This window comes from Acomys russatus, chromosome 2, assembly GCF_903995435.1.
Source record: "Acomys russatus chromosome 2, mAcoRus1.1, whole genome shotgun sequence".
NCBI lineage: Eukaryota > Metazoa > Chordata > Mammalia > Rodentia > Muridae > Acomys > Acomys russatus.
In genome coordinates, this window is record NC_067138.1 from 60,280,994 (window position 1) to 60,308,889 (window position 27,896).

The following is a 27,896-nucleotide window of genomic DNA, read 5'->3' on the forward strand; positions in this document are numbered from 1 at the left end:
TGCACTTATAAGTGAAATCTTATGAGGTTAACATTTAAATTGGTGGCCTAAAATTTATCCTCCATAAGGTTGTTAGGCATTATCCAATCAGATGAAGTCCTCAATGTTAAGGAAAAAGACTGGGATTCTGCCAGTGGACTGCCTTTAGACTTCCTCTGTAATCATTCCCTGGGTCTGAAAAATTAGGACTAACCAAACCTCATAATCTCCTGAGCCAAAACCCGAAGCTGGTCTCTTTCTCCTCTGTCTTCCCTCCCGTGTGTGTGTGTGTGTGTGTGTGTGTGTGTGTGTGTGTGTGTGTGTGTTCCTGCAGAAAACCCTGACACATGCAAATGTGGCAGATGACTTACTAGAACTTTTGAAAACGGTAATTTCATCAGTAGCCAAAGGGGATAAAGGTTACTCACAATTTTAAGGAAGGTTTGTTCTCAGTATTTCCTCTAGCACTCTCAAGTTCAACTTCGAGGTGACTTAGTTTATCTCTTTCCATTTCCTTGAGATTCTCCTAATTATTCTAACCCCAGTTTGCTGGCTTTATTCTTAAGAATGACGGAGGCTAGTCCATTCATCCTTACACAGGCGCCCTGGAAGAAAACTGATGAAAGGAGGAGACAAAAACCGGATAGGCAGACCACAGAACACGGACCGGAAAGCAGCAATCCCTTGACCCTCTGCCCAGGAGAGAGCTTCGGTTCCTCACCTCCTCCTAATGAGCACCTCCCCAGGGAGGCTATACCGAGGAGGACATGACCATCAGCCAATCTGCAGTTTGGACAACAGACCTGAAAACATAGACCATAACAAGACGCTTCCCATCAGTAATAATAACGGGCTGCTAAGGCACAGACCAATACGTTAAAAAGAAAGAAAGAAAGAAAGAAAGAAAGAAAGAAAGAAAGAAAGAAAGAAAGAAGAAAGAAAAGAAAGAAAGAAAGAAAAGAAAGAAAGAAAAAGAAGAAAAGAAAAAAAAAAGAGAAAGAAAGAAAGAAAGAAAGAAAGAAAGAAAGAAAGAAAGAAAGGAAAGAAAGAAAGAAAGAAAGAAAGAAAGAAAGAAAGAAAAAGAAAAAGGAAAAGAAGCACAGGTTCTCCAACTGGCATTGAAGAGGCGGGTCATTTCAGATTTTAAGCCTGGACCAGTCCCCGCCCATCTCAGACAATACTAAGAAGGCGGAGCACCACTCAGACCTCTCTGCGCCCTCCTCACGAGTCACTTCCGCCAGGCTCTCTCCTCATGCGTCACTTCCGCCAGCTTCTTGGCGTGCATCTAGTGTAGTTGAAGCAACTTCCTTTTCCTTTTCCCTACTTCCTGTCCGTGCCCCCGCCTATGTGAAGCTCATTCCCGTTCGCAGGAGGTCAGAAGTAAGGAAGGGATGGGGTTCCCTCGCCGGCCTACGTGAATAACCCCTGGGAGCCGCGCGCCCTGCGGCGTGAGCTGCCGGAGCCCAGGTTCGTTCTGGCGTCGGGCGCTCCCTGGCAGTGGGTGGGTGGGTGGGAATCCTGGGTCCCATCTTCCCGGCCTGTTGCTAGCCACCATGGAGGCTGCGACCACCGCTGTCCAGCCAAGTTGCGCTCCTTCCTCATCTTTCTCCTCTCTTTCCAGGCGAGGTCCAACACAGACTGCTGCTTGCCATCGGTGTCTTGTCCCGAAGCTTGAGGCGGAAGCCGGCTGGGTGTAGACTCGGGATGACCGTGATGGCCGGATTTCTCGCGAAAACGGACCGTAGCCTCCTGTAAGCCTCGGAACCAGGGTCAGGTAGGAAATTCTAAAAGTATATCCCGTTTGTACAATACAGAAAGGGGAGTTGCTGGCAAATTCGGTCTCTTACGGCAACCCGGTTTCCCAAAGAAGTGCTGGGCTGCTTAGCTAGGTCTGACATTTCTAGAAGTGCGCGCGGAGAGTGTTGGAGAGGAACTGTAAAGAGAACGCTTGCATTTCTGGGTGTTTTAGTGTTTATCTGACATTAGGCTAAGTTATCTTTATAATGCTGTCATCCGTTCATTACAGTGAGCCTAGCAATAATGTTTTTCTTAGTTCAGGAAACTGAGGGTCAGAGATAACTGACTTGTATAGGATCAATGACTTACCTAACATTTCCTATGTCTCTTTCAGCTCTGAGTCCCCGAACACCTTAACCTTAACTTCTGTCATAACTAACTGTCCTCCTGATTTTTGTTTTTTGCTTCTCAGGAAGTGAGAGTCCTGCTATTTATTCATATTTTTTCATTCTTTGACTATTATTTTATCTCTTATTAGCGTATTATGCAGAAATCTATAGTCCTGTCAATTCAGCTCCTGTTCCTTTTAATTTTCTTTTCTCTGGATTTAGGATTGGTGTTGCCTGTTGTGCAATTAATGGATTTAGGTAAAAGAGATGGCCAGAAGGAATTGATAGGTACTTTTACATCACATAGGTACTTCATATTGTGGCTTACCTTGTTTATCTTTCTTAAGTTCATGGTTTTTTTTTTGTTGTTGTTGTTTTTGTTTTTTCCATTCAGGAAAATAACCGCCATCTTATGTCAAGATGTCAGGGATTGGAAATAAAAGAGCGGCTGGAGAGCCAGGCACATCTATGCCTCCAGAGAAGAAGGCAGCTGTTGAAGATTCAGGAACCACAGTGGAGACAATTAAACTAGGGGGTGTCTCTTCAACGGTAGGAGAAAAAAATGATGCTTTGAAAGTCTGCGTGACTCCTGTCGGTTGTTTCCTGAAAGTAAAAAAAAAAGAAAGAAAAACAAAAACAGAAAAACCACGGAAGCTTTTTGAATAAGAGGGAAGCACTAGAAAAGAAGGAAAGAGGTGAAATGATGTGGTGCTCAGTTCTTGAAGTGAAGGGTGTATTAATGCACTTCAAGGTTCTTCTTTAAAAAAATAATATTTATTTATTAATTATTATTACAATGTATTTATTATTTATACAGGATTCTGCTCACATGTGTGCCTGCCTGCCAGATCTCATTACAGATGGTAATGAGCCACCATGTAGTTGCTGGGAATTGAACTCGGGACCTTTGGAAGGGCAAACAGTGCTCTTAACCTCTGATCCATCTCTCCAGCCCCTGCTTCTGGGTTCTTTTGAGAGTCTGGTGACTACTGTCGTCTTTGGGATAGTTAATTAGCACTTGTCACTCACTGAAGATTTGGAGCCTTGTTCTGAGAGGCACCCTGGTGAAGCCTTTGAGAGTGCCAGTGCTGAAGGAGAATCAGATCGGAGTGCCTTGGGGGTACTTCAGCCATATCTCTTAGCTGCATGGCCTGTATTATGTGCCTTGTGCCCATGCTTCTTTACAAAATGAATTTGTGGTTCCTGTGTGTGACATTGGATTATGATGGTGACAAAATGGAAGTCCCCATAAAGAGTTAAAACATTGCCTTTTTTTTTTAAAAACATAGTAAGTACTCATAAGAGTGAGCTATGAGTTGTTAATGGGCTAGATAATGTGAAAGACAAGATAATAATGTTTGGTAAATGGTAATATCCTTTAGACACGACAAGCTTAGCGGGTTTGATGTAGACAAGATTCTGTATTTGGAACTTGGTCAAGGGAATATAATTTGCAGACTCTTCCCTTTTGTAATTCTTGTGTATATTGAGGCTGAGGTTCAGAGAAGTTTGAGTTTACTTTTCAGTCAGATTAAGATGTCCGAGAGATGGCTCAGAGGTTAAGGGCACTGACTGCTCCTCCAGGGGTCCTGAGTTCAATTCCCAGCAACTACATGGTGCCTCACAACCATCTATAATGTGATCTGATGCCCTCTTCTAGCTTTCAGGTGTACGTGCAGCCAGAGCACTGTATACTTAATAATAAATAAATAAATCTTTAAAAAAAGGTGTTGCTTAATAAATTGTTAATGATGCATCACTCAGGGAGATGCCCTGGAATCTAGCACTCTGTCCTGAAGTCAGAAGGTGGTTTTGTCTTAGCAGCATTTATTTGTGCATGCTAAACACATTTCTGCCAATATTAAGTATTGAGAATCTGTTATTTGGTGGTTGGTATGCTTCACAGCCCTTAGACTTCAGTTTCCAGAGTGCTACTGACAAGAGCATTGGTTGATGAAAGGGATGCAGAACACAAATCCCAGCAGACTTTAGGCAGAGGCAGCCTCTCGCTCTTTCCTACTACCCTGTCCCCTCCCAGCCTCTGCTGAAGGTAATAACTCTGTCCATGCACTTTTGAAGTTTTACAGTGAGCCAGCTGAGGTTTGGAGACAGGAAAAGTGAGAATCCAATGTACCCTTGAGTTGTGAATGCTGGCTGTATGAATGGAGCTGTTCACTCCAGCTGTCCAAACCTGGCTGTCCAACCGAACAGTTCAGAAGTATTTGCTACAAACAGAAGGACATTTGAGTCGTTGAATGAGAGATCACTGTGGAATAATCACTGTGGAGGTAGCATAGATAGAATCCTGGACAGATTGAACAAAGCACATGAAACAAGAAGGATCCGTGCAGGATTTGGGGAGTAAAGTGTTCTTACTGGGCTAGGGAAGAGTATGAGAAGAGTGTGGTTAGGAGCTGTGGAGAGGGACTCAGTTGTTCTGGTTTTGAACATTAAGATGCTTTTTAGAAAGTGGAGTGGATCAGGGGTTCGGTATAGTAACTTTGGCCATAGAAACACGTCTAAGATAGGAGAAGCCAAATGAAGAATGTTTTTGTTGGAGTGGAGGGAGACATTGCACTTAGCAATAGGTAGTTCACTGGAGACTGAAGACCTATGCTGAGGTAATGGTGGGGCTCATTGTAGTGAGCTGAAAAACATGAGAGAAATTAGGGAGGTTGGGTAGAGACAGTGCTTCGGAGGGTTGCTGTAAGACCAAGGAAGATGGGCAGTAGCCAGAGAGAGAGATTTGTGAGATCAAGGGAAAGCTGTTGATTGTGTTAAAAGATAGGAGACATTGAGCCTGTTCCTCTGATGCTTGAACTGCATTGAGAGAAGACGTTGATGGTAGAGCAAAAAGAAGAGACAGTTATTGGTATGGTATGCTCTTGAGTAGGAGAGGGTGGGTGTAATGCTATAGGGTTAGGTAGAGGGTCGGTCACCATTAGCACTAGTCTGAAGAAGTAGGTAAATATATATTCAGCCTCTTCTGATTGCTTCTGGTTTTTCTTTTCTTTCTTTCTTTTTTTTTTTTTAAAGTTAAGAAGTAGTCACCTTGCAGAGGGGTTGTCCCAGAGGGTACCATAGAGTTGTTTACTGTGCAACACTGGGGCCTTCTTGGATTTCAGAGCATGTACTGAAAGTGAAACAGTCAGCATGAGGTTTAGTTTTTCTTGTCAGTCAGTTGTGTGAGTCTAGCCTTGAAGTAGGTGGAGAGTTGGATATTACTGGGAATTGTAGCTTTCCCAACATTACGATGATGAAGAAGCAAGGAAAGAGGAGAAGGTATATGAAAGGGGTGATTGTAACAACCCATCAGAGAATGTACGCTTGGAAAAGCAGGAGGTGAGGAAGCAAGGGCCACGAGGGACAGAGAGGCATCAACCAACAGACCAGATTCTGAGAGGCTGAAGAATTGATGAAGGCAAGAAATGGAAAGCTGAGAAAAAACTGCTGCTGGTTTTGGAGAGTGAGCTTATAGAGGACCTGCAGGTACAGCTAAAGTTGAGACAGTAGCTGGGAACAGGTGACTGAAATAAAAGAATAAGATCTCTGACAGAGAGGTTAAGATAAGGAATGATCGCCTAAGTGGGAATGGAAACTTCAGACAGGTGATAGTAAGCTGGGTGCTAGATCTGAGAGATGGGGCGTGACCTGTTTATAGATAAGGTCAGCAGACAGTGGCAGGTGGTACAGGCTAGTGTCCTAAGGAGTTTTGAGCAAGGGAGTAGCAATTGAAAAACAAAGATAGCATCAGCCTTTAGGCTGGGGCTTCGAGGAATATAGGAGGGAAGCTGCAGGAAGCAGTGTTCAGATGTAGGCTTCAGCTACAGTCGGAATGGGAAGGCAGCTTTCAGAGAGGACCCTGGGCATGCGGGTTACTGTCGCTGCTCTAGCTGGCCGTGCGAGCCGGGAGAGTGGGCTCTAAAAATGAAGCAGATGAAAGGCTCCTGCAATAGGTAATTTTATCCAGAGCAGCAGACAGTTTATACTCCGAGGGTTAAGAAGTAGTAGGAATAAGGTGTTCACTCATAAGGACAAGCTACACGTAGCAAACCGTGTTTTCCCATACAGACACATGAGTAACAACAGCTGAAGTAAGCTCACTCCTATCTGCTACACTTGGGAGGAACATGAAAACATAGTCCAAGAACAGTTCTGTGCTTTGAAGAAAGCTGAGGTGACAAGACTCTTATCTTATTTTCATGGAACTTTCTCACAAGCACTCAGAATTCTGCCATGACTCCATCCTTGGACTGTGTTCCGACAGCTTACTGATAGTACAGAGAAGGCACAAGGAAGCTCCTCATCACTATCTTGCCATACCAAATATTTCAGCTAAAACGGTAGAAGGGAGATGAAGTCACTTTAAGCAGTTGTTGCTTTAAAATCTCAATTTCACCAATTTCTGCCTAAAACAAGACTGCTAGCCTTTTGGCTGACTTTTTGCAGAGCAGCTTGCTCACCTGTCTCAGTTTACTCTGCTTCCTTTTGATAAATTTGAACCTTTAAGGAAAAACAACAACAACAACAAAGCAAACACAAGTGTTAGCCTTTCCACCTGCTCGCTCTTTGCTTGTGGCATTTTGCTCTCACCACTGCTTGTCTCCCTTCCCCAGCATCTTCAGGGGACTTGCTGGTGAATGAGAGTATTTTGTTAGTTTTACTTTGCTTTTGAGACAGGATCTTTCTTTGTCGTCCAGGCTGGTCTTGAACCGTAGGTCCTCTTGCCTGAGTCTTTCATGTCTGCACCATTATGTCTAGCTTGGAGAATGAGAGTTTTAACAAAGAAACCGGAGCCTGAGCAGAAGTTGATATGTTAAGAATGTATGAATATTGCTGGAAAATAGTGTCTTACTGCCTAACCTGGTCATCACCGGCCTTCATGAGCACTTGTCTCAAATTAAAAAAGAAAAGAAGGGCTGGAGAGATGGCTCAGCAGTTAAGAGCACTACTGGCAGCTCTTATAGAGGTCCTGAGTTCAATTCCAAGCAACCACATGGTGGCTCACAACTTGATTCCCTTTTCTGGTGTGCATGAAGACAGCATACTCATATACATAAAATAAATAAATCTTAAAACTTAAAAAAAAAAAGAAAAAAGAAAAGAAAAGTGCATATGTTGATGAGTTGGATGGGTCAGAGAATTGGGGGAACTTAATAGTTTCCCATTTGGTGACTTGCATTTCTTCTTCAATAAGGAACAAAGCCATCTCTTTAGTATTGTGTGAAAAGAGGGCTCTGGAGAATTTGACTCTGCTTTAATAAACAATGGATGCTCACTTGTTAGTATTTCCAGACAAGCTATAAGATCTATTCAGATAGGTTCTTGGTTCATTGAGTTTCTGTAGAAGTCTTGATTTAATGGGTGCAGGGTTAGAGTATTAAGATAACTGGATTAATGTAGGTTGGAATTTGTCCATGATGATAGAATAATGGGTTAAGGACATAGGAGAATGGTAGGCAAATGTTAGAAGAGTTATATTATGGTAGATAAGCAAAGTAGAAAGTAATGGAAGTGAGAGAGTGGAAGAAAGACATGAGTTCCAAATTCTGGAGCTCTGAATGAGGTCAAAGGCCTATTGTGGCGACATGAGATACCTGGAGAGATGTGCTTTATTCAGGAAATGGGCAGCTAGAATGGAGCAGAGTTCCAGATGGTTCCTATAATGTGGGTTTTGGGAATAAAATGTATCTCTAAAGTCCAGTGATGGGGATAGTCATTTGGCAAATACTGACAAACTGGATGTTAGTGGGTAAAATGGCTCATCTACCTATGTTTAAGTCACCTGAGAATACAGGTAGGTATTGGAATAGAGAACAACCCAGGTGCCAGAATCTTGAGTGATTGGTGTGGCGCTTAGGCGGCAGGAGACTGTCAATAGGCTAGGCAGTGGGCTAGCTGGGCGTTGATTTGTGGAGGTTTGTATTAGTAGAGGAGTGAAATGGTGCGCTGGAGAGTCTACTGTACTTGCTGTTTCCTTACATGATCATATACTGGTTCCTTTATTTTTTCTGCTCCCACTTCTTACCTAATTATTTGTTGTAAGGTTTCTTTTTTATGTATGTATCTGGGCATGTGTGTGTACATATAGAGGCCAAGCAACATTCCCTAGTTGTCATCCACCTGGTTTTTTGAGACAGGGTCTCTAACTTCTCCTGGAATTCACCAATTAGGCTAGGCTAGCTGGCCAGCTGTCCTCAGGGATCCGGGATCCACCTGTGCTGGAATTGTGGCGTTTGCCACTTTGTCTGCCTTTCTTAGAAGTAGGCTCAGCTTCTGTGCCTATGCTTGTGTAATAAGCCCCTAGCAGCTGAGCTGTGTCCTCAGCCCCAGTTGATAGTTGTTTATTTATAAAAAATAGCCAATAAGCTAATGTGAGTTTGTTGAATTTACCAGCTCATTTGTCTAATTTCTCCGGTTTCCTGGGGCAGGAGGAGTTAGACATTCGAACACTGCAATCCAAAAATCGTAAGCTGGCAGAAATGCTAGATCAGCGGCAGGCTATTGAAGATGAGCTTCGGGAACACATTGAAAAACTGGAGCGACGCCAGGCCACGGACGATGCCTCACTGTTGATTGTGAACCGGTACTGGAGCCAGGTACTGCTTTGTATGTTCACCCAGACTCATGTCAGCATTTTCATCCTTAGTGCTCTCTTAGTTTCTCAACTTTCCCCTTTATTTTTTGTTGACTGTGTGTATTTTTTTCTAGTTCGATGAAAACATCCGTATCATCCTTAAGCGTTATGATCTGGACCAGGGTTTGGGAGACCTACTCACAGAGCGGAAAGCCCTGGTTGTGCCAGAACCAGAACCCGACTCTGATAGCAATCAAGAGCGCAAAGATGACCGTGAAAGAGGCAAGCACTGGAAAGGGATTCTGTCACTGCATGAGTTACCTGGGTTTGCTGTGAGGCTTTGCATTTGAGAGGGCCAGTGGATTTTGCTATTTCTAGCTTTATAATTTAGTTTTTTTTTTTTTTCTCCTTGCGTCTTTGGGAGGGATTTGGTAACTGCTACGCTTTTGAAGTTGAACTTTCCTTTGGGGTTCTCCATGTGAGGGAAAATGTTCTATTGCCATATTTATAATTTGGGGGTGCTTTTTTCTTCCCATGTTCTCAGGGGAAGGGCAAGAGCCAGCCTTCTCTTTCCTTGCTACTTTGGCCAGCAGTTCCAGTGAAGAGATGGAGTCTCAGCTTCAGGAGCGGGTGGAGTCCTCCCGCCGTGCTGTGTCCCAGATTGTGACTGTCTACGATAAATTGCAAGAAAAAGTGGAGCTCTTATCCCGGAAACTGAACAGTGGAGGTGAGGAGAGAGCCTGGAGGCTGAGAGCAGTGGGGAGGTGAAGGACTCAGCTCTGTGAGGCTCAGGCTGTAGCTCAGTAGTAGACTGTGGCTAGGGATGCATTGGGCCCTGCCTTCTATTCTAGCACCAGAAAGAAGAGAGCTCAGTTTAATTAAATTCTTTCCTAAATACACTTCATGACTCCGAGTGTAACTATAATGACATGCTAACTATATATTTTTGTAAGTAGCAGAATTAGTTTAGACGGTTGGGACTTCAGAGGGTGAGTTTTAATGTGTTCTTCTATCTTTGATGTTTATAAAAATGATTCCTGTGTTTGAAGAGATAGAATAGGATGAAAAGCCTTAAAGTAATATCACCATTTGGAATACCTACTATTTATGAGTTCGTTTTGTTTTTTTTTTTTTAAGATTTATTTATTTATTATTTATACAGTATTCTGCCTGCATGTGTGCCTGCACGCCAGAAGAGGGCATCAGAGCTCATTATGGATAGTTGTGAGCCACCATGTGGTTGTTGGGACTTGAACTCAGGACCTTTGGAAGAACAAACAGTGCTCCTAACCTCTGAGCCATCTCTCCAGCCCTTATTGTTGAGTTTTAATATAGAAATTGTGTTCATACAGTATAGAAAGTGTACTAAAATGATGAAAGATCTTTTGTCATTTGTGACATCTCTTTCTCAAATGCAGATAAAATACCTTGATTTCAAGTTTCCAATAATACTATGGTTTGGTTATAGTATCCTTTAAGAGAAGATTTATTGGATGTCTGTATGTGAGTGTATAAATATACATCTGAGTACAGGTATGTGAGGAAGGAGAAGAGGGTGTCAGATTCCCCTGGATCTGGAGTTAGCAAGTGATTGTGAGACACATGACATGGATTGCTGGGAACTGAGCTGGGGTTCTCTGTAAGAGCAGTGCACCCTCTAATCCACTGAGCCATCTCTCTAGCACCCTGATTGTAGTATTTTAGCTGCCCTGATTACCATCAAGATAATTAATTTTTTAATCTCTAAAGTAAATTAGTTAAATATAATGTGGTGTATTTACTAGGTGAGCAAGTAAGAAGTGTATTATCCTAGATTTTATTTTTAAGAAAGTTTTAAAAATTTGTTGCTGTTTTCAGTTAGTGTGGTAATCAATATGTTTGTTTATTTGTATTTTATTATTAATTATGATGCCACAGTGTGGAATGGATGGCTGTGATCCCCTATTACTATAAAACAAGCTATGTGATACTTCTGACTCCCTTGGTTCTCACTGAGTATTTAGAAGGTAGTGCTAAATCATAGTAATGTGGGACTATACTGTGCATAGAGGTTATTTTGATGTCACATTTTGATATTTTAAGTGAATATCAAGCACATCATTTGCTATATTTCCAAGGAGACTAAACAGAATAGTGTATCAAACAGTACTAAGAAATATTTTGGGATCTGTGTCTACAAGATTGTTGAACATTGAAGGCTCTTGCACACAGGCTTGACAACAAGAGTTTAATCTCTGGATCCCACAAGGTGGCAGGAGATAACCAATTTTTGTGGCTTACCCTTTGAGCTCCAAATTCATGTGCCTATACACACAGGACAGACACATGTACACACAGAGGCAAAAATTATTTTTGATAATGTGTTTTAAGATTAAGCTTAAGTAAAAAAAAAAAAACCAATTTCTTATTATAAATTCTAAACAGCTAAGCTATTTGTGACCAGAAGAAATCTGTGTTCATAAAAAGGTAAAGGTAAATATGGTTTGAGTTATAATACTGAGTATTAACTTTATAGGAAGTTCATTTTCACCCATGTGTTTGGTTTTTGTTAAGAAAGTTAGACTTGTGGCTTATTTATTAATTTAGTAAGCACTCACTGGGTCTTTATTGAATTTTAGGGCCTGTCTTCAGAATTTAGGATATTGAAAGAAAGAATGGAAATGTTGGCACTAGTCTTTAATTCAGGTTGACTCAGAGTCACCTTTTATTTATGTACTTATTTTGCCATGCCCATGGAGAGCCTTCATTAGTAGGCTTGGGAACTGGGGATTGTCTGGCCTCAGTGGAAGATGACGAGCTTGGTGTTGATGCACCCTGAAGTGGTGGGGTGGGGGTAGGGTGGGGAGGACTCCCTTCTGAGGAGAAGGAGAGGGAGGAATAGGGGAAGAAGTTGGCAGGGACTGGGAGGAGAAGAAGGAGGAGGCTTTGATCAATGTGTAAAGTGAATAACTAAATAAATTGAGAAAAAAAAAGTTTTACAAGTGATTTTGGTGGCAATCCTAGATGGAAACTGGCCACCTGTGACTTGATTGGTCTGTTCTGTATGGTTTCTGAGAGCAATGGCAACAGGTAGTGTGGGAAAAGATTGTCCTTGACAGCTCTAAGGGATAATGTGTGTTCTGAGAATAATTGTTCCCATTTGTAGCACTTAGATTGAATTGTAATGGTTGTGACTAATTTTAAACACCTCAATTCAACTAATAAATTCTAAAGATGTAATTTGTGCCTTTGTAAATATTGTGTACACTTCTGATGTTGAGCTTCAGTGTTGTACTTAACATAATAATGTGATGTGACTCCTGTGTTTTACTCTTTGTTCTTCATGACTTTATATGTGATTATTTGAAGGTAGAAATTCTGCTTCCTGTCTCCCTAGAGAGATGCTTCTTGTTGGTATTAGTTAATAATAGGAATTTGTGATTTCCTTATAAAATAAAATTGTATTGCTTTAATTTTGACACTGCTTAGAAATCTTATCTGTTCTAAATTCTGAAGTGTCCATTTTTAGTAATTGTATGTGAATAATATAGCCTTCATTTATTTGCTCAAGGCATTTGTCTTAACAGAAAGAGAGGAGGTTAGGTGATTGTGGCAAGGTGACTCATTTGCTTAAGCAGTTACCTGTCACCTAACCACTGGGTGCTTTGTGTGTCTTTGAGATAATAGCATTAGGTTACTTCTGACCGTGAGGTAAGCTCTCAGAGCGATGCGTTGGTTCATTAGACAGTTTGAAAACTTAGACTGCTGATAGAAAACTAAAGTGCAGTTCTTCTTCCTCAGACAACCTGATAGTGGAGGAAGCAGTGCAGGAGCTGAACTCCTTCCTTGCACAAGAGAATGTGAGGCTCCAGGAGCTGACAGACCTCCTGCAGGAGAAGCACCACACCATGTCTCAGGAGGTACTTGTCGGGAGAGGAGTGACAGCCATTCTTAGTAGCTCTGCCTGACAACACCAAGTCAGAATTATAAGAACCTTGAATGGTTGCTTTATTTTAGAAGGCATACTTTTATACTAAAGAGAATGTGGCTTCAGTAACTCTGAGAGAGCAGAATCCGTAGAAAGAAGAAAATAATTGAATATTTCTCTTTGTGTCGCTGTTTAATAGATAGTTCAGGATCTTCATCATTGGGAAGAAATGTCACAGCACAAAGTTGTAAATCCTAAATAATTCACTGCCTTAAACATAAGAATTGTGAACAGTGGAACTGACTGAATGGCCAAGTGAAAGTTGAGCAGAGTGGGTAAGGCATTGCTGATGTCGTAGGAACTCGGGGAATGTGAGTTCTCACTGCATTCACAGGGTACAACAATGCCGTGACTATCCTGTGGCAGGACTTGGGCTTTTAGCTACATAAAATGCTTATGAGAAAGTGAGAAGGCTTGGATGATTCTTCTCATGCTTCTAATTATTTTGGTAGCTCAAATGATTATCTGCTGAAATTTGACCTGCCTTGGTTTGGCCACCAAACTTTCATGCTAATTAGTCACTTAATAGTTGCTGTTCAGTTGGTGCCCAACTTTAAGCATTTCATGAATATTGCTACTAATGGCAAAAGAGCACCCACTGACGGGTGAGGAAAGATGAACAGTCAGAGAGCAGGTGATTAGAAAACGTGATTTGCTCATGAATCCATTTAACCCCAGAGCCATATTTTCCCTGCACTCTTTCCTGAACTCTAGTGTTATGTTCTTTGCTCTGCTTGGGAAGTTGATAAAAGCTTAGGTGCCATGGACTTTCAAAGTGGTTAGAGTTTGGCAGCATTTACAAATAAATAGTGTCTTTATAAATAAATGGGACATACCTGGGCATTAAGTTGATGTTACCAAGATGGAATTTCAGCAATAGTAAACCAAGGCAGCTTTCTTTTGCTCTCTGGGTTCATGTGTAGAACCCATGGCTCTCACTGGTGGTCTTGATGCTGCCTATCAGCTGGGAGTCTACCTAGTTGCCAGCTGGGAGACCTGCAGGTTTCTTACATGTCTGCTGACCCCCTACATTGAGTGCTCTAAGAAACAAAGGAGACCCTGCATGATCTTTCTAGCATGGCCTGAGAGTCACACACTGTTATTTTTGTTGTCCATTAAAGTCATTCAGGATCAAGGGGAGGAACACATTCATTTCTTGATGCAAAGATTAGCAGAGGCTAAGGGTATAGACAGAGTAATGGGAAGATCAAGAGGCTATGTAGCATTAGCTGATTGACAGCTCTGTGCCAAAATAGGCCTGGGGAGATGGCTCAGTAGATACAGTACTGCACTTGCCATGCAAAGTTGAGATCCCCAGAATATACGTAAAGCTGAATGCAGTAATATGGCTCTATAATCCCAACCAACAGTCCACTCTCTGAGGTGAGAGGTGAGGCACAGACTGGTCATAACTGAAGTTTGAGGGCCTGACATATGACAGGAAGTCCTGTCTCAAGGTGAAGGTGGGTGGTGAAGACTGATAGCTGAGATTGTTCATTTCCACATGCAAGCTATGCACATGCATGCCGATACGCATGCACGCTATCTGACTGAACTGCTCAAGTGGCAGCTTAAAAACAATGAAAGTTTCCATCTATAAGGATTATAATTTCTGAATATGCAGTGAGAGATAGTTGAGAGTAAGAGATGTTTCTGTCTTAAATTCTTACTTTTAAAATACTTGATAAAGGACGTTATCTTTTTTTTAATCTTTGTTTTCTGATGGATTGTGGTCTGTATAGGGAAATGATGCTTTTCATGAGTAGAGAGATTACTGATTCTTAATTAATTGGTCTTGTCTTTGTGTAAAAGTTCTTAATGGTTGTTTGCTTTCCTGATTGTTACAGTCTAAGAACTTTATTTTTACATTTGGGTGCTGAATAATTTTTTTCTATAATTGTATATGAGCAAGGGCTATAATAGAATTGTGAACTTTTTTGACTTGATTTGTTGTTGTTTCTGAATACCTGTCTTTGGGATGTAGTTCTGTAAGCTGCAGGGTAAAGTAGAGACAGCAGAGTCACGAGTGTCTGTCTTAGAGTCCATGATTGAAGACCTGCAGTGGGATATTGACAAGATTCGAAAAAGAGAACAGCGTCTCAACCGACATTTGGCTGAAGTCCTAGAACGGGTCAGTACTATTTTATAAAGGCGTTTGAAATGACTTATGGATGTATATTTTATATGTGTGTGTGTGTGTGTGTGTGTGAGAGAGAGAGAGAGAGAGTGTGTGTGTGTGTGTGTGTGTGTGAGAGAGAGAGAGAGAGAAGGAATATATGTCATATGTGTGCAGGTACCTATGGAGCCAGAAGAGGGCATTAGGCATTAGATCCCCTGGAGCTGGTGTTATATATAGCGAAGTGTGGGTGCAAGGAGGTTCCCAGCTTGTCTCCTCTGCAAGAGCAGCAAGTGATTTAGTGTTTTTAATTGCTTGACCATTGTCTTTCCAGCCTCTGATTTTCCCCGACCTCCAGTATAATATTCTTTCTTTTCTCTTTGAGACTTTCAAAAATATATACCATGTATTTTGATCCTATTGATCCTCTGTCCAATTCTTCCATATGCTCTCCTCCCAACTTCATGTCTTTTTTTTTTTTTTTTTTTAAATAACCCCCTTAGTGCTATGTGCTCATGAGTGGGGCACATGCCAAGGGCCACGATCCCAAAGAAGAACAAGTTTCTCTCCCTTAGCAGCTGTTAGTTGCCAGTAGCTCTTCAGTCAGGGGTAGGGAGAACTCTTTCCCCTTCCATGCTAGTATGTTGATTAGTTTGTGCAGGTAGCCATAGCTGCTGTGAGTTCATAAGTACAACAGCCATGCCATATCCAGGAGACACTGTTTCACAGCAGTCCTCCCCACCTTCCAGCCCTTAACAGCCTTCCCCAGCCATGTGCATGCATGAGTGTGTGCGTGCGTGCGTGTGTGCATGTGTGCGTGTGTGTGTTCGCGTGTTGTCCTAATTTTGGGTGAGCACTTGATTGTCACTGTTCTCAGTGCTTCTGCCAGTTGCATGCCTGCAGTAACTAACATCCTCTGCAAACAAAAGCTTCTCTTTACGGAGTCATCTTTCTCAGGAAGGATCTACCCTTTGAATGACCCTGGTCATACAGCTGCTCTTCCAGCCTCTAACTAAAGAGCCATTGTCTTCTCTGTAGGTGAATTCAAAAGGCTATAAAGTCTATGGAGCGGGGAGCAGTCTCTATGGAGGCACAATCACCATCAATGCCCGGAAGGTAAAGTCTGACCCAGTGGGGTTTCACTGGGCACAGGCCTTGTACCTAGGGACCTGGCTTGTTTCCCAGGTGACACAGTAGCATTATCAGGGGTGGAACGCGGGAGGTCTGAGGAGTCTCTTCATTCTCAGCTGCTGTTGTCCTGATCCTTTCTAGTTTGAGGAAATGAATGCAGAGCTTGAGGAGAACAAAGAGTTGGCCCAGAACCGACATTGCGAGCTAGAGAAACTTCGTCAAGACTTTGAAGAGGTCACTACACAAAATGAAAAGTTGAAGGTAGGAGGCATAGCTCTGAAGGGCAGGAGAAAACCAACATGTTGTTCATAAACATGTGAACTTCCTCTTATGAGAAACAAGAAAAACATGGACAAAATCCAGCCTTTTCTATGACTCAGCTCAACAGATTAGGTGTAGAGAAATGCACCTTAACAGAGCAGAGGCCATTTGTGGCCTGCCCACTGCTAACATGCCGTAACGAGTTGCAAGCATTAGGATGTCCATTTGATTTTCTGGTCAGTGTCATACAGAAGCTCAACCAGAAGAAATGGGCAAGAATGAGGAAAGGGCTCCAGATCGTAAAAATTGGAGAGGAAGGAGTAGAGCTGTCTGTTTTTAGGGATCTTTCATGTAGGGAACTGTAGCAGTCTCTACAGTTGAGAGAACTAGAAATGAGTTCAGTAAAGTTTCAGAATGTAAAATTACCAGCAACAGACTTTATGGACATGATCTCATTTTATATAGCATTAAAAATAGAACATTTATCCAAAGATGAGTGGCTAAAGAAAATGTATCAATGTACAGTGTAATGTTATTCAGCCTTGAAAAATCAAATTTAGTCATTTGGGGAAGCATTGATAAACCTGGGGGACATTATGCTAAGTGAAATAAGGCAGATACAGATGGACAAACGCTGCTTGAAATATGGATGCTAAGAAAGTGGATCTCATAGAAGCAGAGCATAGAATTAAAAGGAAACGTATTGGCTCAGGACTCCCAAGATCAAGTTCTCAACAGAGAGATTTATTTACCCCAGAGGGACAGAGAGCAGGAATAAGAGACGACAGAAGATAGAGGATGAAGAAAGGGAAGGGAACAACGGAAAGGGGTACGGGTATTTGTCCCGGGGGACAACGGGCTGCCTCTGCGTAGAGAGAAGACAGATGTGGCACATAGGAAAATGAAAAATTATAAAGGTAAAGAGGGGAAACCTGTGTTAGGATGAGGTGTTTAACTTTAATTGGGCATATTAATTACATGAGCCAAAGTGGGCTTTTGATTGCTGGACTTCAATACTTTGATAGTGGACCTTGGTAGTCAGCTTCAGGAGGAGGAAGTGGCCAAATAATGGAACTTGGGGGCCAAATTAGCAAGTGGGGGCTTGCTTTCAGAATGCAATCTGATGGTTTTAGCAAGGCAGCGGAATCAGGGAGAAGGGCAAGGCCTGCCAGAGCGGGTGCTCGCCACATTCAAGCTGACCAGAGTCCCTTCATTCTCACCTCTTTGTTTTATTATTAGCTCTCTGGGTGTTGGCTAAGTGGACAATGTTCTCTCTGGCTGCTTCCTCCTAACATTGGGCCATTGTTGTTGGAGGACACATGGAAGTCGGTTGCTGGTCAAGGTTGGAGAACAGGCTGTGTCAATCGATGTTCAGGCTCTGTAGGACTGTCTGAGGCTAGGGAAGTGTAGTCTGTGAGGCTGGACCAGGATGTAGATTCCAAGGAAACTGTTGGAGTTGGCACTGCAGTTTCTGGAGCAGTCTGTAGTTGATTTGAAATCTGTTGGGACAGATAGACTAGGGACAAAGGTAGAGTTAAGGAATTTTAGAAAAAAAATTAACTTGGATGTACATTTGAAACTTTTAGGTTCATTGTCCTGGTAGTTGGGAACAGAAGTCCCAAGACTGGGGAAAGGGGCAGGGATTGCACCCCTAGGGATAGGCATTTGGCAGGAAAACCTTGGCTCTTGGTTGGCAGGAGTACTTGTCTGGAGTCTGTTTGAGAGTTCTTGAGAGGAGCCAGGACAACTTCGACTGGCTATGTTAGATTAATTGGGGGAACAACTGTTATCTGAAAGAAAGGTCTAGTCATGTTGGGGAGAATATAGTTTGAGAAGCTTTTATTGTAATAGTCTTTCCTGGGGTGGTTAGGTACTGAAGTTGAAATATTTTAGGAACATGGATGATTGGGGAGGCTTTTGGTGAAAGAGGGACAGTCTTTTAACAGGTTTTGGGGGTTGGTGAGGAAAAGTTGAGAGAACTTGGCTTTGTTTCTCAAAGCGGGACTTGGATGGTTAAGGAGATGTAGAGCATTAGCAACTGGGGTATCAAGGGTGAGAGGGTGTGTGACTAATAGAGGGCATTGAAGAGAGGCACATGGAAAGCAGTGGGAGATACTGAAGGAGGGGTCAGTGAAGTTGAGGAGAGAGTTTGTTGGGACCTTGACCCAAGTGAGAATTTGGCCATGAGAGTGTATGTGTCGGAGAGGAGATGACTTGGGTTTAGTTACAACTGTAATTGAGAGTAGTGTTTGATGTTTGAGGACAAGCAGGACAGGAGGTGCACAGTGGGCAGGCTAACACAGGGGGTGAGGGTAGCTGGGCTGATGGTCATGGAGACGGAAGAAAGCTGTATCAGAGTTCAGGCAGACTGAAAGGAGGGGGCACTAGAGACTGGGGGGAGGGGAGGGGGCAGCAGCTCAGGTCTGAGGGGTGTGGCCTGCGGTTTCAGAGCTGGTGGGTAGGGAGAGAAGTTAGCAGGGCTAGCTGCATGGCTGCCTGGGCAGGCAGCAACAGCTGATGGGCAGAGTGCCTGACAGTCGGTATTCTTGCAGCACGCAGACGGTTAAATAGGACATGAAACAATAGCACAAACGCTAAACCAGGGAGCTGCAGAAAAGTTCAGAGTGTAGGAGTTACACTGAGGGCTTGGAGCAGACATAAGAGAAAGCAGAGACACATTGTTGGGTGCTAAAGTGCATCATTAATATGAGTTTTCCTCATGGGGGAGAGGTTTTCTATCACCAGTGGAGGCTGGTGGACCAAGGTTGAAAGACAAGAGTCTTCTAATGTCTCTCGAGATGCAGAGAAAAGAGATCTCTGGGAGGGAGTGGGTTGTTACCCAGACATCGTTACCAAGAAAGGGACCCCCAGTGTGTCCGAGGGTGAATCCTGCATCTGTTGCCAGGGTTTGCTGAGGGAGAAGGGCGCCAGATTGTGGCAGTGCAGCAACCCAAAGTGAAAGGAAAGCTTACCACCCACACCAAACTGATCCTAATGTGTTTATCAGAAGTGTCTCTTCAAGCATGGTAGTAACAGGAGAGGACCTTGGAGAGGTCTGATCAAATGGTCCAGTTTCAGATGCTGCTTAGGTAAACACTCGAGACCTCATTCACAATATGGTGACTGGAATTGATAATTCTGTATAGTATACTTAAAATATTCTGGGAGAGTAGATCTTCAGTGTTCTCAGCATATAAAGAGCAAACAAATGGTAACTGGCTTGTTAGTGCGAATTAGTTTACATAGACTTTGTATAAAAGAACACCATGTTGCATATCCTAACTGCATGCAGTTCTAACTATTCCTAGTAAAACTGGGGAGAAAGGCACCTCTTGTGAATGTGCTGTCTACTCACTTGCTTTGTCTGTATAGGTCTTGTTCTGAAAAAGACTTAGAGCAACCAGTTATGATTTTTAGACTAAGTCAAGGCCCTCTGACTTAGAATTGGTTGAAAAAATGAGGATGAGTAGGGTAAAAATGAGTGTTCATAAGATAAGTGGCAGGAAGATGTGTGTGCTAATGGGAGACAATTGGTCTCATGGTGTTGACAGAGATGAGTCACAGATTTGGCTTTGCAGTTTCCTCTAGATGCAGTGGTAGTGATCCATTGGTTGGCTTTCTTGCCTACTGAAATTTTCCCTTGCAGAATCTTAGGGGAACAAAGAAGATTCTTTAGGAAGTCTTCCTCATCTTTTTTTGATCCATAGACTGTTAGTTATTTATTTCTAGATTAGTAAGTAATAAAGTTATCATTAAAATTCTTGGGAAATTAAATCAAATGGTTGCTTAGGAAAAACATGACCATTCTTGCTAACAGTCAGAAATATTTTCTCTGTGACAGTTGATAAAGAACAGCTAGTTACTGGGGTCTTCAGCTGTGTTTTAGAACAAATGTCCTGGTCAGTTTCACGCAACTCTTCCAGCAGCTCTTCCAGCGTCTCTGGGTTGGAGTAGAAACACATATTAAAGTAGTCCTGGGTGGCATAGTTTACCCAGAGACTGAGTTTTACCAGGAGTGGTGGCGTAAACATCATAATCTTCTGAGCGATGGTTTTAAGTGTGTGCGGCATCAATGAGTTTAAGGTAGTTTTCCCGTGGTCTGACTTGGGGACATACGTGCTTCACTCTGATTCTGATTTGCCTTTTCCTTGGGCCTTCCTAAGGTGGAATTGCGGAGTGCAGTGGAGGAAGTGGTTAAAGAAACCCCAGAATATCGCTGCATGCAGTCACAGTTCTCCGTCCTATACAACGAGAGTCTACAGTTGAAAGCCCACTTGGATGAGGCTCGGACTCTGCTTCATGGCACCCGGGGAACTCACCAACGCCAGGTTGAACTCATTGAGGTAACAAGGAGCTTTTCTGTGTTGCAGTGGTGGGTTTGAGACTTAGCAATCTACCACCAAGCCAGTGTTCCATCTCCTGCTTTGCCATCTACATATAATTGCTTGCCTAATAGATTTTGTGGTTTTACTTTCATGTAAAGTTAATATCCCATTCATCTAGTGGGCATGAGTACAGGACAACAGAATGCCTACCCTCGTGAATTGCACAGTCCATTGAGAGAATGCAGCTCATTAGGATGCTGCATGATTGAGTGGTAGTTGTCCAAAGATGTGCTGATGGACAGACAGAGCATCTGATTTGGCCATGATGTCTTCCTGATGAGGAAGTGGGTGGTGAAGATCAAAAGATTGTTAGTAGTTAGAAGTAGACATGTGTCGCAGCAGTGACACCAGCCTTCATGAAGCTGGCTACAGCTCATACATCTAGGGAGGACAACTGGACATTGTGCCATTGTGGCATTTAATGCACATTTGAAGGTAGAAATTTTATTTTGATTTTTATGTTCACTTTTGTGTCTTCTGCACTCCTTAAGGAAGTTGGAGTTTTCATGTATGTTGGCTAGATAAGCTGGATGTTAGTTTATGTTTACTTATAGATAGTTTATGGTTACTTCTCCAGCTGAATTGTGATCTCAGCTAGAGCTAGAGGCCATTTCCTTCATTTCTTTAGCATTCTGCCAGGTTCTGAAGTCATGTTTCTAAATCATAACTAGTGTTCTTTAAGCATCGAAATGGAGATTTTCAGAGTAAGCATTCTCTTCGTAGCCGTCTTTTTACATTCGTAGACGGTTACAGCTTGAACTTAGAGACAGCGTAGGCTGTATGGATGTGTTGTTGGTTCTTTCTCTGCAGCGAGATGAGGTGAGTCTGCACAAGAAGCTGAGGACTGAAGTGATCCAGCTGGAGGATACCTTGGCCCAGGTCCGCAAGGAGTATGAGATGCTGAGGATAGAGTTCGAGCAGACCCTTGCGGCCAATGAGCAAGCAGGTAGGCTCGTTCTTGCCCTACCCTGGCCTCTGTCTGCTGGAAATACCTTCTTGGAAATAAAAAGCGATTCTCGAGATTTGTTAATCCTCACTTAAAGTCAGAAAACAGGAAGTATCTGGAATCAATACTGTAATTCACTTGACCTTCAGCTTGGGTATTTATTTGTTCTATTTCACTCAGCCAGTTTGGTTTTCATCTTCTGAGAAGGAATATTTCTTTTGGTACCTCTCCCTGCTATTCAGAAGTTCCTGATGTGTTTTGAGCTTTCTCATCCTTGCCTTTTTTAGAGCTCCTAATTTGCCACGGTTGTTTTTCAGGCCCCATAAACCGGGAGATGCGCCACCTCATCAGCAGCCTCCAGAACCATAACCACCAGCTGAAGGGGGAGGTCCTGAGGTATAAACGGAAACTGAGAGAGGCGCAGTCAGACCTGAACAAGGTGACCCGGAGCAGTGGAATAAACATTGTTTGCCATGGTGATGGTGAGGGCTTTATAACTGAGGGAAGCATTATGCTCCATGGAGGTGATGTGCGTCTTTCCTGTCTTTGTCTCCTAGACGCGTCTGCGCAGTGGCAGTGCTCTCCTGCAGTCTCAGTCTAGTACTGAGGACCCCAAGGATGAACCCACAGAGCTGAAGCAAGATTCTGAGGATCTATCAACTCACTCCTCAGCATCAAAGGCCTCTCAGGAGGATGCCAGTGAAGTTAAGTCCAAACGGGATGAAGAAGAGAGAGAACGGGAAAGGAGGGAGAAAGAAAGAGAGCGAGAACGAGAAAAGGAAAAGGAGCGAGAACGAGAACGAGAGAAACAGAAACTGAAAGAGTCAGAAAAAGAGAGAGATTCTGCTAAGGATAAAGATAAAGGGAAACATGATGATGGAAGGAAAAAGGAAGCAGAAGTTATCAAGCAGCTGAAGATTGAACTTAAGTAAGTGATACCTAGTGATTCAGAACCTGAACCTAAGACATCAGTCACATCCTGAACTGAGAGGGAAATGTTGGCGTGATGGTATGGTTCACCCAGTCGTCTAGTATTTTAGATGTAGCTGAATGTACAATTACTGTGGTCTCCACTTTCAATCTGATGTGCAGCCGAATGGCCTACCTGGCCGTTGTATACTGTTGCTGAGTGTTGAGGTGCCCATTGACTGGTTTGGAGGCATGTTGGCCCAAAGCAAGAATTCCGTAGGCAATTTCCTCTTACAGAATTTAGACAGAAGGATAGACTTTACTCAGTGCAACATTACCTTTGTCCAAACAACACATTACCCAGTTTCCTTCTAATAAGCAGTAATGTCTCTGGTGGAACTGGCTCTTCTGACTCTAATATTCATGGTTTATACTTTGATGGTATTTGAATTTAAGGGCTCACTGTGCTTAAAGTACTTGAGCGCACAGGTAGTTAAGCTTAATCATTTAGAAAGAGATGAAGTGTTAGTCTTCAACCTTTGTTTATAGTGCAATTGTCAATCCTAGAATTAGCAGTTTATTTTAAATTTTAAAAATTTCCTCCTTTTTGATTTTTTTTTTTAAAGGCAAACTCAATTCCCCCTATAAAAGTCATCTGAATGGTTTGACTAAGTACACCCCAACCCCACATCTATGCTAACTCTCAGTTTCTGAGTGGCACCACTTGAAAATGCCTGTGTCATAAGTGGCACAGTTACTTTTTAACTTTATGTTACAGAATTAAACAGAGAAATGAGATATATATATCTGTCTTTTCTGTGCTCTCCAATGATATTCTAGAAGTCTATTAGTAATCTATGCAAAATGTGTCTTTCCTGTATAACATAGAGTAAAAAAAAGCTGTTGTAAAACATTATGTTCTATCTCAAATGCTCTTGCTCTGATGTCCTTTGTTTTCTCAACCCATTGTTTCTTTCCCTTTACCACCCTGTCGTAGGAAAGCACAGGAGAGCCAGAAGGAGATGAAATTGCTGCTAGATATGTATCGCTCTGCCCCCAAGGAACAGAGAGACAAAGTGCAGCTAATGGCAGCTGAGAAGAAGTCGAAGGCAGAGGTAATCAAGCCTTTTGCTACCTGTCATCTTGGTGAAAATCTTCATTTGTGAGGTTGTCCTTTGATTTTTTTTTTTTTTTTTCTTGCTTTTTTGAGACAGGGTTTCTCTGTGTAGCCTTGGTTGGTCTGAACTCTCTTTGTAGACCAGGCTGGCCTCAAACTCACAGAGATCCGCCTGCCTCTGCCTCCCAAGTGCTGGGATTAAAGGTGTGCACCACCACTGCCTGGCTCTGTATTTTTCATTTTCAAAGCTAGTGTTTCTACATTTTCAAAGACTATCTGATGTTAAGCTTTTAAAATTCTCTGCAAGGTGGTAAAATATGTCAGAATTACAAGAACTTGGAGTAGGTTTTAAAATGTTTTTTTTCTTGATTGGTTATGAGAAATTATTACTGTTTATCTCCATTACTTTTTCTGGTTGCATTTGAAAGGGATACTTAAAAAAAAGTTTTAAAATTATTTTGTGTTTAAGGATGTTTTCCTTGCCTATATGTCTGTGCATCACATATGTGCCTGGTATCCATGGAGGCGCTAAGTGCCTGGTGCCTTTGGAACCCAGAAGAAGGCTCCTAGAATTGGAGTTAGAGATAATTGTGAGCTGTCATGGGGGTTCAGTTGAGCCCTGGTACTCAAGAAGAGCAGCCGGTGTTCTTGACCACTCAACCATCCCTTCAGCCCTGAGAAGAATGCTTTTTGTTTGTTTTTTTTGGGTTTTGAATCAGAGTCTCTTTATGTGGTCCTGACTGTCCTAGAAGTCACTATATGGGCCAGGCCGGCCTTGAACTCTCAGGGATCCACCTACCTCTACCTCTTGAATGCTGGGAATTAAAGTGTGCAGCACCATGCCTGTCCTGAGAGGGATACTTTTAGTCTTGAAATTTTGAGGCCTAAGGAGAAGACAGTGTGAACATTTCCAGAGAAAGCTATGAGTAATAGGCAAAAGCCCTGCCTGTAGGTGCATGGAGTGCAGGAATGGTGATAAGTGTGTGCTGAGCTGTGCCATTCTCAGTTCCCATCATTTATCCTGTTCTACAGTTCTTTGATGCTTAGTTATGTGAGCCTTCCATGTGTGTGTATAGTTGACTGACTTGGAGGTGTTTGATGGCTTAGTTTTTTACATGATCCTTTTCCTCCTGTAGTTGGAAGATCTCAGGCAAAGACTCAAGGATCTGGAAGATAAGGAGAAGAAAGAGAACAAGAAAATGGCCGATGAGGATGCCTTGAGGAAGATCCGGGCAGTGGAGGAGCAGATCGAATACCTGCAGAAGAAGCTGGCCATGGCTAAGCAGGTGGGTACTCCTTTTTCACTAACTCTTTTAGTAGAAATCTGAAAGCAAAGTTACTGTCAGTAAAACTTGACCTCAATCCTACTCTTTTGTTGTTGTTGTTTATAATTTTTATTCTTTTCTTTGTTTTTATGTTGAATCCTTGTCGGTCATCCTCCCCTTATTTGTTTTTTGTATCTGGGTGGCAGAGAACTTTTCACTTTGAGTGGAACAGCTGTTGTTTCTGACATTGTTTACTGAGGACCTCTTCTGTCTCTGCTGAGTGATTAGGAGAGTGAGAGTTTTATACTCTGTGATTCTAGACACACAAAAGTAATGTGGGTGAGCAGAAGGAAGGTCTAGTTTCCTCTGCTCATCCTTTGGCATTGGCGAATTTGCTAGTGAATCCCTCATCTTAGGAGGAAGAAGCTCTGCTCTCGGAGATGGATGTCACAGGGCAGGCTTTTGAGGACATGCAGGAGCAGAACATCCGCCTGATGCAGCAGCTGCGGGAGAAGGATGATGCAAACTTCAAGCTCATGTCGGAGCGAATCAAGTCGAATCAGATCCATAAATTGCTTAAAGAGGAGAAGGAGGAGTTGGCTGACCAGGTGTTGACGCTGAAGACTCAGGTAATTGGGGTTAGTGAAGTAAGGGACTTTCTGCATGAAGCTACCCACAATACTGATCATCATAGCTGCTTTTCTATAGAAATGCTGCAAACTAAGTGTGTGCTACCGTCTGGCTAAGTACGTGTACCTGGTCAAGCACATGGGTTTTCTTCTAACCTGGTTGCCTCTGGATATTGGGAGGAGAGTTTTTCAGTGACAGGCTAGAATTGAATGTGTGATTTGACTTTTTACCTGTTAGTATTGTATCAACTTTGTGGATTAATTTCAAGAAAAGGTCTTCATCAGAACCTCTGGCTGTTTTGAAAGAAATGGAGTTGAGTTTGGTTTGAGTCAGTGTTTATGCTCTGGTTGAAGAAGCCATGTTTTAAGGAATAGTATAGCTGCAGAATAACAGGTTCCCAAACTCTGAATATCCATGAATTATTTTATCTGGAAATTGAAGCATTTAGTAATCATAATGTTAGATCTGTTTTGAAAGGTTCATGGGAAAGGTCAGCAATAGCTTGGGCATGGTTAAATAGAACATAACGAATTTTATTTTCCTACCTGCTTACATTAAAATCTAACTTCTCTCCTCCACAGGTAGATGCCCAGTTACAGGTCGTAAGGAAGCTGGAAGAGAAGGAGCACCTGCTTCAGAGTAACATTGGCACAGGGGAGAAGGAGCTGGGCCTTAGGACTCAAGCCTTGGAGATGAATAAGCGCAAGGTACGCGGGCCTCCGGAACCCTCCGTCAGGCAGGCTCCAGGGCAAGGAAGACCAGCCTGCCTGGTCTTGGGTTATCCGTCCCCTCCCTAGAAGAAGGGATGATAAGGCGATGCTTCTGCATTCCACACAGGCAATGGAGGCAGCCCAGCTCGCAGATGACCTCAAAGCGCAGCTGGAGCTGGCTCAGAAGAAGCTCCACGACTTTCAGGATGAAATCGTAGAGAACAGCGTCACCAAAGAGAAGGACTTGTTCAACTTTAAACGAGCACAGGCAAGAACAGTTGTCTTTGACGTTTCCCTTTTTAGTACTTGCGAGGGCTGTGGTGCGTCTTGTATACTATGAACTGCTCGGCTGACGGGCCCTGCGGGAAGAGGCTGGTGTTGTCTGCTTCATGCCGTGTTTTCTAGTTGTGAAACAAATACCTGCAAACTGTGTAAACTGTTAAGTGGTAATGCGACTTCAGTAGAAGGTTAAACTCTCGCTGGTTATACCTCGCACTTTTCTCATGCCACTTATTAAATGATGGAATCCTGTCTACTCACCATACAGTCAGTGACCACACAGTAAAGCAGCATGCTCTCTGAGTTCCCAGGCTGAAAGTGCTCCCATTCATGCACTTCTAATTTGGAGATAAAATTAGGGTTGCCTGTTCTGAAACAAAAGTATCTTATAACCAGGCATTTACGAATTCGTACATTCCTAAAGACAATTGGGCACAAAAGGACAAAAAGGTCTCTGTTTCTACAATACAAAGGGTCAAGATGGAGAAATAGTTTCTGTCAGAAATGGCAGGTCCGGGGAGTGTGTCTATGTGTCTATTGTTTGCTGCAGGAGGACATCTCAAGGCTGCGAAGAAAGCTGGAGACGACCAAGAAGCCAGACAATGTGCCCAAGTGTGATGAGATTCTCATGGAGGAGATCAAGGACTACAAGGTAAGAGAAACTTACTCCATGGCATCTTTGTGTTTGTCAGGGCCTGAAGTGTGTCTAATGCACCGAGGCAGTAGACCCTGACCTTTACATAAAGGCAGACATAGTCCACTGAAGCACCAAGAGCACTCAGTGACCCTCACATGAAGGCAAGCAGAGAACGGTTTATTTTTCAGGGGGAAAATGGTGCTCTTTTTCTAGAGTGCTGCAGTTTGCTTATCTGCTTATATATTATAGCTGTTTGGGTCATAAACTTTATGATTCCTCAGACTCTGATTTTTTTTTTTAATCATTTTTAGGCACGGCTGACCTGCCCTTGCTGTAACATGCGTAAAAAAGATGCAGTACTTACCAAGTGTTTTCATGTTTTCTGCTTCGAATGTGTGAAGACACGCTATGACACTCGCCAGCGCAAGTGTCCCAAGTGTAATGCTGCTTTTGGTGCCAATGATTTCCATCGCATCTACATTGGCTGATGACAGTCAAGAAAGAGGAGCTGGCGAGGCAAGCACTTGCTCACTAACCACCAGGCCTCTATCTCTTCTCTCCTCGACAGCTGGCCGTCTCCTTTGCGCCTCAGACTTTGTCCAGGCACTCTCCTCCACTACCTAGCAGACATTAGTGAAAAAGACTGTGAGTTTTGAGTATTAGAATGAACTAGAAACTACTACTGGTCATCTTCCCTACCAGCTTTGTTTGTGTCCTTACAGAGTTTTCAGCATTTTGTTTTTGGGCCTATTCTATAAACTTGGATTGCCCATTCCTCCTGAAGAAGTCAGGTTGGTAGTTTTGACATTGAGAAGGAAATGTAGGTAGAGTGAACATACGCCATGATGGGAGGAGTGAGCT

The 27,896-nt window shown here is 42.8% G+C and overlaps 1 protein-coding gene across 1 annotated transcript; it reads left to right on the forward strand.

The window, feature by feature from the left end:
* Positions 1–1,587: 1,587 nt before the first annotated feature.
* Rnf20 (ring finger protein 20) lies at positions 1,588–27,896 on the forward strand. Its single transcript, XM_051162030.1, has 20 exons — positions 1,588–1,753; positions 2,500–2,654; positions 8,537–8,704; positions 8,817–8,964; positions 9,227–9,409; positions 12,463–12,581; positions 14,634–14,780; positions 15,804–15,881; positions 16,038–16,157; positions 20,321–20,500; positions 21,353–21,488; positions 21,806–21,927; positions 22,046–22,416; positions 23,395–23,512; positions 24,651–24,800; positions 25,196–25,408; positions 25,991–26,116; positions 26,247–26,387; positions 26,949–27,050; positions 27,347–27,896. Exons 2-20 carry the CDS (start codon positions 2,526–2,528, stop codon positions 27,521–27,523), a joined length of 2,928 nt encoding a protein of 975 aa, XP_051017987.1. The 5' UTR covers positions 1,588–1,753; positions 2,500–2,525; the 3' UTR covers positions 27,524–27,896.

What these genes read in the sequence shown, in the direction of transcription:
- Rnf20 (XM_051162030.1), top strand. Translation starts at nt 2,526, where the DNA reads ATGTCAGGGATTGGAAATAAAAGAGCGGCTGGAGAGCCAGGCACATCT. An exon ending in GCCAGGTTGAACTCATTGAG is followed by an intron (nt 20,501 to 21,352) that starts GTAACAAGGAGC and finishes CTTTCTCTGCAG; the next exon opens with CGAGATGAGGTGAGTCTGCA. An exon ending in CGCAGTCAGACCTGAACAAG is followed by an intron (nt 21,928 to 22,045) that starts GTGACCCGGAGC and finishes TTTGTCTCCTAG; the next exon opens with ACGCGTCTGCGCAGTGGCAG.